The sequence below is a fragment of the Lathyrus oleraceus genome, chromosome 5 (genome assembly GCF_024323335.1).
Source record: "Lathyrus oleraceus cultivar Zhongwan6 chromosome 5, CAAS_Psat_ZW6_1.0, whole genome shotgun sequence".
NCBI lineage: Eukaryota > Viridiplantae > Streptophyta > Magnoliopsida > Fabales > Fabaceae > Lathyrus > Lathyrus oleraceus.
In genome coordinates this window covers 635,414,006-635,424,347 of record NC_066583.1, presented here as the reverse complement: position 1 = coordinate 635,424,347, position 10,342 = coordinate 635,414,006, and the positions used below count along the sequence as shown (strand labels likewise).

The following is a 10,342-nucleotide window of genomic DNA, read 5'->3' as shown; positions in this document are numbered from 1 at the left end:
AGTGTTTCAAAAACTTTACTCATATCCATCGACTATAGTCATCAACGATTGTTGTTATGGGTCGACTCATGACCGTGAACAGGTCGACGCATAGATCTTCAGGTCGACCTATACGATAAAATTTTGAAAAATTCATATTTTCTCCAAGTTATTTGCTTTCCTTTTTGCCTTCATTCACCCATGCATATAAATACTTCATACATGCATCATTATATAGTAAGATTTCTAGAGTGAGTAAAACCTACATGAATCCAGAATTTTAAAGCATCTCATCATCTTCAATTCAATCTATGCATATACACAATCAAACTACACATAATCATTTTTTTATTGGGTGTCATCTAGATTATAATAGATAGCATTCAATTAGGTTTGTTGTACCAAGAATATTGGGTTGAGATCTTTGAGGGATTCAAATAAGAAAATCGAGGTGGGGTTTTCCTTCAATATCTTTAGGGTTTGAAGGCTTTGGACAAGATTGTGCAATTCGGATCTGATCGAGTGAAAGCATTGGGACTAGGTGTGTCGTGCAAGGGAGTAGCGTGAAACAGTGGATTGTGTTGGAAAATCTTGGGTTCAACAAGTGTGCGCTTGGGATTAATTCATTTGGGTGAGAGCCTTGAGACAAGGAGGTCGTGCAAAGAAGTAGCAACAACAGGTGAATTGAAGCGGCATTGTTGGTGACTTGATCAATCTTTGATAAAGGTTTTGAATTTTGGTTGTCATTAACGACAATTCGTCGTTAAAGGTGAGTACAATAATCTCGCATATCGTTACACAATACAAATATACTCCATTATACAGGAAGACATGGATAGCTAGGACTAAGGCATTTGAAACAATGTTCAGAAATTAAGAGGAGTCGTGCAAAGAACTTTCAAAATACTTGATGGCACTTAAGCATTATGCTCTAGGGACTATTGCCAATTTGGAAACCTTGCCGGCATATACCCTAGACGGGACTTGGGTTAGTGGAAATGGCATATTCCACCGACTCTTTTGGGCGTATGAACCATGCATCAAAGGTTTTGCTTTCTGTAAACCTATTATACAAATTGATCGAACATGGTTGTACGGGAAATATAAAGGAACGCTGCTCATGGCAGTGGCACAAGATGGCAACAAAAACATTTTTCCAATCGCCTTTGCACTGGTTAAAGGGGAGACTGCTGGTGGATGGAGTTTTTTCCTAAAAACTCTCTGATTACATGTTGCTCCTCAGTCTAACTTATCTTTGATCTCAGACAGATATCCATCAATTATGAGTGCCTATAAAAATATTGATAATGGCTGGCAGGATCCTCCTTCGACGCATGTCTACTGCATTAGACATATCTCTCAAAATTTCATGTGGGAGATCAAAGATAAAACGTTACTGAAGAAGGTTGTCAACGTAGGGTATGCATTAACAGAACCTTCCTTCAAACGCTATCGTGAAGACATCAGATTGTCAAATGCATATGCAGTAAGGTGGATCGACAATATTCCATTTGAGAAATGGACTAGGGTATACGACAACGGTCAACGATTGGGCCATATGACAACAAATCTCGTGAAATTAATTATCTTTGTCTTCAAAGGCATCTGAAATCTACCAATAACCTCTTTAGTACGAGCAACCTATTTTAGGCTAGGGGCGTTGTTTAAGATCAAAAGTTCCAAATGGAGTTCAGTTTTACAATCAGGACAGTTGTTCAATGATGCTTCAATGAAATTCATTAAGGAGAAATCTGCCAAAGCTAACACACATGTGGTCACAATGTTTAACCGTACTAAAGGTTGGTTCAATGTTGTTGAGTCAATGGATTATAATGAAGGGAGGCCGAGGGGACATTATTGAGTGGAACTAGATAGATGTTGGTGCGACTGCAGAAAGTTTCAAGCCTTTCGTATGCCCTGCTTTCATGTCATAGCGGCATGTTCAAAGGTTCAACATGATCCTTCCAACTTACTATCCTCTGTTTACAAAGTCATAAACCTATGCAATATTTACAATATTAACTTTTTCGGTGGTAGCAAAAGAGAATTATTGGTCAGCATATAAAGGGGACGTACTCTGGCACAATGAAATAATGTGAAGAAAGGAAAAGGGCCATCCAAACAACACTCGTATTCTAACCAAAATGGATACGACGAATAAAATAGTGAGATTATGTAGTTCATGTCACCAGCTCGGACATAATCGTACAAATTGTCCCAGTGTTGGACCAAGCACATCAACATAATTTTAAATGTAACCATTTTCCTTTATATTAAAAAGACTTTCATTTCATAAATATCATAACATTCAGTTACAGTAACTTGAAAACAACAACAAAACAATAATTTAAACAACAACACAAACAACTACAATAACTAAGCAACCTCACAAACAAATACAACAACTAAACAACATAACTATGCGATTACAACCATCAAAACAATTTTGTGAGAACTATACATCATCATGTGAACATCTCTGTCAGTTTTAACATTCACCCAGAAACGAACTTCTCTATTTTGGTTGAACGTGGTATCAAGTCTTTGAATTCTTCTGATCTTTTTACTCTCTACAATGTTTCCATCTAACCAACTGATCAATGGCATGTTAAGATGTTCGAGCGTCTCTATATTTCATAGGTCGGATTTTCATCAGAGACTTTACTGCTGAATAAATTAAATCAACATTTCTCTTGTGAATATAAGGGCACATATATGAAGATATTTTGAAGAAAAAATGAAGGAATTTGAAGGAAAATGGAAGGAGATGGTAAGAAGATGTGTGAAAAACAATGGTAGGTGATGTTGTATTTATAGAGGTTAAAACAAAAGCAGTAGCCACATGGAGTGACACATGCATCCGTGCATGCATGCGGCACATGCAATGGCGTCATAGTGCAACATCCCAAAGCATGTGTCAATTGCATTGACTTGACATGCATGCAGAAACCACTAAATATGACGCCTTAGTACAATTACTACACGCATGCATCATTTAATATGGCGACTGCTTTACGCGGATAATTTTTTTTTTTTGTTTGAAAAGTGATTATATTGATAATTAATTTAAAAAGTGTGTTATTTTGGTATTATTTTTTTAAATAGTGGTTATTTTAAGAAAAAAAAATCGTTGATTGATGATAAAGTTATATTAAAGAGACACTTAGAAATTAAAAGGGTAGATGAAATGTACTTAGAGTTTTGAAAATGGGAATGTGGTTATATGGTATAAAATAGCATATCCAAGAAAGGTATTAGGGTGGTGGGTTGATCTCACCGCTTTAAACTTGTTCCAAACTTGTTAGGGTTAAAAAGTTCCAAAAATTTGAAGACGGCTCAAGTGGCAGGGTAGAATGTGGAGAAACAATCGTAAAAGTAAAACAAACAAGTACTACGAGTAGGTATGAATAGCTATGAGCCACAAAAAGCACCAGTCATTCTCAAACAAAAACAGCAAAGGTTGTGGAATTCAAAATGAGTGAGCAGAAACCCATGAATCATAGGTCATACATTGGTTGTGTTATTAAGTATAAAGAAATAATAATCGAAAACAATAGAATACGATGTTTGATCACGAAGTTCGTTAAGTATGCTTATGTTTCCGACTACAAACCAATATATTCCTCCCTGTCTTGTTGGTAGTGGAAAAAAATAGAATTTACAGTGTTCACAACTCATAAATACAATGGTCCAAATTACAGAAATATTACGGCAAGCATATAGTGTATATAACCTTACAAGAGATAACCTTATCCTGCAAATATCAGATAGAGAATGTTCCACGTAGGATAACCTTACTGTGTCCATTAGTTTTCAGCTGAGTCTACCAAGACACTCAAATTCCATACAACAACATCCTTAACAACATTAGTTCACTACAAACAACCTTAATTTGAAGTTGAACAAGATATATTCACACATGTCACTCCTCCAACTCAAACTAGCCCCTAATGCATTCACACCTCTCTCTCATCCCTCTCATAGATTCAGACCCAACAGAACAATCAAAATTAGAGCAGTTGGCACTGTCCCTGATCAGAAGAATTCAGAAATCACAGAATCTAACAAAGAACCACCCTCTGTCGGCTTTGCATTTGTCAGTGTAAGTTCATTTTTACAGCAAAAATCACCTACACTATGCGCCTCAGCCTCGGCATATGAAATGTCTCTGTCGTCTTTTTATCTTCCGAGTTGTTAATAATATATCTCTAATCTAATCAATGTTTTGTGGGTTAGTCAGTGTTGCTACCAGATGGAACACCAGATGTGCATTTTCGTTCTGCTACCGGTGGCCAGAAGCTTAGGAACATAATGTTGAATTCTAATATTGAACTCTATGGCCCTTATGTAAATCTCAACAACTTTTAACAATTTCAATGTTAATCACTAATGATTACATGCTAATTATTCTCTTGTTAAGTTTTTCAGGGTAGAATTTTGTTAAACTGTGGAGGAGGTGGAACTTGTGCAACATGTATGGTTGAGGTTAGCTGTGACTTATAAACTTCTTCAACATTTCTAGCAAAAAGGTACCTTGTAAGTGTGTGCAATATTGATTGTATTTTTGAATTGCTATTAGGTTCTTGAAGGCAAGGAGCTTCTGAATCCTCGCACCGAGAAAGAGAAGGAAAAATTAAAAAGGGTAAATAAATGACTGAATGTTAACTCGTGACAGGTAAAATTACAGTTCTGATATTTTGTTTGTTTTCATCTTAGAAACCAAAGAATTGGAGATTAGCATGTCAAACAGTTGTTGGTGAAGCAGATTCCACAGGGGTGGTTAGTAATATTGATCTTTTGTTCTGATAGTTTTATGTTTGTTTTATGTTGTATTGAGCAATATATTGATTTTTCGTTCCATTAAATGTAGGTTGTGGTTCAACAATTACCAGAATGGAAAGGACATGAATGGAAATATGAAAAGGGCGATGATGAGTCTGCAGAGTCTTCCTGAGAAAAACTTTTATTACAAATCTTGAAGATAATAATATTTGACAGTTGTAACTAGAAGTTGTAATCTTGAAGATAATATATCTCTTTCTCTTTCAAAATTTATATATCTTCAAGAAATACTGAATAAATTCATTAATTGATTTGTGAATGATACAAAGGTTCTTTATACAGGAAAGGTTAAAGCAGGAATATATATAACTAACTTAACTAATTAGATTATCCTTTCTATAATGCCAAGCTTATAATGCGCCGCTTTTTTGCTTAGTTCAAACCGAAATCCAAATACAACTGCCAAGAAAAGATGTCCTAAATTTTCGATGATTAAATGGCTTCACGCCACGATCAAATGAAATGTTTAGTAGTCATGCATGATGCTCAACAACAAACTTAAATAGGCCGAAAAAATTTGTGAATTTAATATGTGAACACGTTTTACATAGTTTAGTACAAAAATGCTATTATTCGTTTTTTATTCTTAATGAAATAATGGAGGTCTATGAAGGTAGACGGAAGCGATAACAAATTGGACTGGACTCGGCGGGTTTTGAACCTGCAATCAACCACGGGCAATATATACGAGATAGTTTGATTTTAGATACTCTCCCTCCTAGGCCTTTGCCTCATCTTGCTTAAACTTGCCTGAGCCAAAAGAATAAGAAAAATCTTAATTGATAGCTCATATCAGTTATTAAGCAAAATCTATATATATCAAAAAGGATGGAAAATGTTTTTATTTAGGGTAGCTGAGCAACATAAAAAATTATTAAAAAAAACATATACTCAAAAAAATAAGAGAATGAAATGGTGGCAGCACTTGTGTTCACCTTGCAATGATCGCAGCTGCACGCAACTGCGTTTCCAGGTGAGAATTTTTTTGGATACTACTGAAAACAAAGCAAGAAGATCAAAACACTCCCTCTTCCTCCTCAAACGTCATCAGACGTGGAGGTTGCTGTCCATAGATTATGTCATGAGTTTTTACTGGATCTAGTGACACACAGCCATTTCCTTTGGATATCAGGATCATCACTGGATACGGTTGGCACATGCCAACTTCCATTGGCCGATTCCTGCAGATATATTTCCCAAAAACTTACTCATCTTTCGTGAATATATTTAGCATATATAATAAAGTTTCAAAATCTTACATACAAACCCCTCACCCCTCAGAATTGGACAAAAATATGAACTCAATTCATTGAGCAAGCTGATGTGAAGGGAAAATGGGTAACCGCAATATCATTTGCTTGGTTGAAAGAGGAAATGTGCTCTTCTAAATCCAATGGAACAAAATAAAAACAGTTGGGCTATCGTCTAACCTGAATAACTATTGAATATCGAGGAGGTAGAATAAGGGAAACTCCACGACTTGAGGCTGATACTCGAACCTGCAAAATCAAAAAAGGCATCATCTACCTTTCTTTATTGGAGTCAAGTATCTAAATATCATTAATAGAAGACAACAAGCAAAACAGTACGTCAGTATCAAGAAAGGCTAAATATTCTTGAGAACTGATTCTAAGTAATGTGCTATAATTAAGAATACCTGGTGCTTTTCTTTCCACCTTGGGAAAAAACTAGAACCCAATAGTTGGAACAAGTGATCCCTCATCTCATCATTTGTCAAAAGTAAGCAGTTACAACTAACAGCAGCATATAACCAGTACCTGCAATAAACAATTCAACGTTTTAGTACAGCTAAGTTGCTGGAGGGATGTGCAGTACACAGATATACACATAATGAAGAATCTATATTCCTATCGATGTTCGAAATGTAAAAATAAGAAGGAAAAAAATTGCATTAGGAAACTCAATCTAACTTATATCATGGAAGCACTTCATTACCAGTCATCATTGGAACCATGGGGAGTAGCATAAAGAACACCACTACTTTTCCAATTTTCTATAAGTCTCTTGTAAGTTGCATTCCGAGCAGGACCACTAGTTACTCGATTTACATGCAAAATTATAAGTGGCAACCTCTTTGAAGGACTCAGTTGACGCAACTGTCGAACGACATTATTAAGCTACAGCAAAGGGAAAAGAACCATTAAGTAGCTGCTTCTGTATGCGCTAATAAAGTCAACAAATTTCAGACTCACCTGAGAAAAGTTGAAATCGGGAACGTTGGCAAGTCCTACATTTGCACCATCAACAACGGCATCGAATGGACCATTCTTCTCAAGCCATTTCTGCAAAAGGTAAACTTCTACATCAGTTCATCATATACCTATACTAACTCTTCTATATATAACCTAACTGAAAACAGAAACTTGAAATCGAAAGTATAACCACTAGTCAAATGAAGTCCGCAAATAAGACAAGAGTCCTCCATAACCAAATTTACCTGAAAATGATTAAAGTTGGCCTTATGTTCTTTTTCGCAAGCCAATTTAGTCAATGAGGCAGCAAAGTTTTTGGTCTCTTTTGTATCAATATCAATGCTCACGAGCTTCTCATTACATGAAAGACACATTCCATCCTCATCCACATGAGTGTGAACAACCTTCCATTGCCCACTTCCAAGCCACCCCTCACCATGCCATCCCCCACCTCCCCTCACAAACCCTTCTCTTATTTTCTCATCATCCCATTCCCTCTTCCCAATCTTCTCCGCATACTCAGACTTAAACCAATCCTCCACAACCTTCAAAGTCGACTCAGACACCTGTCTAACCACCGCACGCAACCGATGCAATATCTCATACACCTTATCTTCATTCCCCGTTTTAACGCTAACTTCCAAAAGCGCACAAAGCTCAGGCTCCTCCGCCATAACACCCGACTCAATCATATCAGCATCAACTTCATAAGCTTTCGCCGCATCCCCTCTCTTACAAAATCCATAAAGAGCAGGACCATAAGATCTCAACTTAGGCGCAATCTCAACACTCTTCATTTGCCTCAACAACTCAAAAGCCATTTCAGGATCTTCCTTAGCAGCAGCAACCCTAGCAGCATTAGTGAAAGTAGCTTCATTCGGTTTAATTTTATCATTCAACATCTGCTGAAAAATCTCAAACCCTCTTTGAAGACCCAAATCAGCAGCACCATCACTAGTTTGGACAGTACAAAGGTATAATAATTTATTGTAATGCTCGAGATTGAAGAGAACACCTGATTTACGAGCTTCGTCGTAGAGATGAAGTGCTTGAAGAACATCACCGGATTTAGAGCAATCGTTGAGCTTTTTTTGCAAAATTCCCTCGGGTGATTCTCTAGCGGCCTTTCGTCTTTCTTTGGTTGAAAGCTTGATAGTTCCTCCATTGGGTGTTGGAGGTGAAGTGTTGATGGCGGAGGTAGTGAAGGGAATAGGACGGTGGTTTATGGTGTGTTTGAGAGAGTAAGAATGAGAATTGGAAAAAGAGAGAAATGGGCGATGGGTGAGAATGGAGAAAAGGGGGGTGAGTTTCGCCATCGCAGCGCTTCCACGCAACATCGCAGTTCATTAATTAATCAAATTTTCGTTAACAAACAACATCAGAGTTTGAAGTACGTTGTTGTTGTTGTGTTCAAAACCCTATCCTTATCCCGCGTTAGTTATTACTTCTACTACTACTTTCGATTCTTGTTCAGCCCTATTTTTCTAAATTTCGGGTTCAGATTAATTTAATAGTCATTCTATAATCTATATAATATATTAAATTTAAAGATTAATATTTCTATTTTATTTATGAGATTAATTACTATGCACTATCATTATAAAATATTTTAAATAATCGATTTATCATTTCATCCGTTTGCATTACTTTATAGATTTTTAAAATAAAAGTCAAACTTGTTTCAACATCCAACGGATATGATTAACTGACAGTGTAAAATCTTTTTACACTGTCAGTGTATTTCAATTAAATCCAATATTTATATCATATAATTTCATAAACTCTACTTTTTAAGTCATGGGACGATAAATATGTTCACAAACTCTACTTTTTAATATTCTTTTTCCTACTGTATCTAGTGATCTAAATCTTATCCACAATCCATATATTGTATTAGTCATATCCACCTCAGATCAATCATCAACATTTACCTCCGACTCAACTTTTTTGTTTAGTTTCGTCCAATAAACATGAATAGTGTCTATTAGTATGGATATACCACCAAGTGTGTATCTTCATAACTCATAAGTACAACGTAACCTATAAGAGGATTTAAGAGTATAACCACATATTTTCCAATTGTTTCCCACATAATCAACCCTCAGTAACTCTTCAGCAATGTGTCTCAATGCAACTTGAGACATTGATTCATACATATTACCATAAAATGGACTTGTGTGCGCGTGCTCAACTTCATAAAAACTTTTTTGAAAAGAATCTCTAATGTTTCCTAATTATAACTCCAAGTTATTATTCATAGCCTCCAAACATTTGATCATGTCACATATATTGTTCCCCAACATCTGCTTTAACTTCTAATGAGCAAACTCAATCCTAAAATAAACAAAAAATTAAATCATATCGGTCACATATAAAAATACAAAGTTAAAATACTAATAAACATACATATTAGTCGTGGTGTTAACCAAATGTAGCACTCGATTAATTCAAGCTCCAACAAATCTATGTTTATGAGGAGTCAATTATGTGTCTTTCACTTAATCAAAAAATTTAATACAATGTACACATGCATAAGTTGTTGTAACAGTTGATCATACTCAACCTCATCACTAGCTAATACAACTTTCATCTATAATCTGTCTATTGGCTTTTGCATGTCATTCATCGCGTATTGTTTGCATTCTGAGCCAATATTTCGTTGGAAATTCACCTATTTCGCTTCAAGAAATTCACCAAAACCTATGGAGAATTCTGAGTCAAATCTTGATGAACAAGAATTAATCTTTCTGATTGATTACTTCTCTTGTTCTTCACTCTTCACTCGAGTGAGTCAACCAATCTTGGTTGCAAGATTTCGATGCACAATGGTAATGAAAAGAAACAAAACTGAATTGGGAAAGAAAGATAGATTAGGGTTTTCGAACAAGGAAGAAGAAGAATAAATTTCTACATCGTTTCTCTTTGCTCTCAAATTGAGAATTTTATTCTTTGTAATTACAAGTGTGTGTTGTGTTACAATCAATAAGGGTTACTCTATATTTATAGAGTTGGGTTTGCTTACTCCTCAAGCAAAGTTCAAAATATCTAATTCTGTTAATACTACAAATTTGGGCCTAAGTAAAGATTCATGTCAAGGTTAACTCCTCAACACTTCGACAATTAGATGTTTCGACACATCCTTGTTTCTATCGAGCAACTTGCTTCGACACAATGGATTACAATTCAACACACTTTTGTTTATGTGACATCGACATAGAAAATTAATTATTCTAGGAAACAAAACTTTAATTGTTTTCATCAAAGCAAAGTCTCTATCAGTCAAAATCACTTGTGGACACAAATCTTTC

The 10,342-nt window shown here is 35.7% G+C and overlaps 2 protein-coding genes across 2 annotated transcripts; one reads left to right on the top strand and one right to left on the bottom strand.

The window, feature by feature from the left end:
• The first annotated feature begins 3,694 nt into the window (after window positions 1–3,694).
• On the top strand, window positions 3,695–5,100 carry LOC127087460 (photosynthetic NDH subunit of subcomplex B 3, chloroplastic). The gene is made up of 6 exons (XM_051028343.1): window positions 3,695–4,081; window positions 4,216–4,326; window positions 4,408–4,464; window positions 4,559–4,621; window positions 4,696–4,758; window positions 4,850–5,100. Exons 1-6 carry the CDS (start codon window positions 3,899–3,901, stop codon window positions 4,931–4,933), a joined length of 561 nt encoding a protein of 186 aa, XP_050884300.1. The 5' UTR covers window positions 3,695–3,898; the 3' UTR covers window positions 4,934–5,100.
• Window positions 5,101–5,324: 224 nt separating this feature from the next.
• Window positions 5,325–8,521, bottom strand: LOC127087458 (proteinaceous RNase P 1, chloroplastic/mitochondrial). Its single transcript, XM_051028340.1, has 7 exons — window positions 7,280–8,521; window positions 7,035–7,124; window positions 6,778–6,959; window positions 6,479–6,599; window positions 6,252–6,320; window positions 5,757–6,002; window positions 5,325–5,571 (listed from the first exon to the last, which is right to left on the bottom strand). The coding sequence occupies exons 1-6, from the start codon at window positions 8,369–8,371 to the stop codon at window positions 5,901–5,903; spliced, it is 1,656 nt and encodes a 551-aa protein (XP_050884297.1). The 5' UTR covers window positions 8,372–8,521; the 3' UTR covers window positions 5,325–5,571; window positions 5,757–5,900.
• Window positions 8,522–10,342: the final 1,821 nt, after the last annotated feature.

What these genes read in the sequence shown, in the direction of transcription:
- LOC127087458 (XM_051028340.1), bottom strand. Translation starts at nt 8,371, where the DNA reads ATGTTGCGTGGAAGCGCTGCGATGGCGAAACTCACCCCCCTTTTCTCC. An exon ending in CATGGTTCCAATGATGACTG is followed by an intron (nt 6,600 to 6,777) that starts GTAATGAAGTGC and finishes TGTTTATTGCAG; the next exon opens with GTACTGGTTATATGCTGCTG. An exon ending in GATATTCAATAGTTATTCAG is followed by an intron (nt 6,003 to 6,251) that starts GTTAGACGATAG and finishes ATATATCTGCAG; the next exon opens with GAATCGGCCAATGGAAGTTG.
- LOC127087460 (XM_051028343.1), top strand. Translation starts at nt 3,899, where the DNA reads ATGTCACTCCTCCAACTCAAACTAGCCCCTAATGCATTCACACCTCTC. An exon ending in TCGGCTTTGCATTTGTCAGT is followed by an intron (nt 4,082 to 4,215) that starts GTAAGTTCATTT and finishes TTTGTGGGTTAG; the next exon opens with TCAGTGTTGCTACCAGATGG. An exon ending in TTGAACTCTATGGCCCTTAT is followed by an intron (nt 4,327 to 4,407) that starts GTAAATCTCAAC and finishes TAAGTTTTTCAG; the next exon opens with GGTAGAATTTTGTTAAACTG.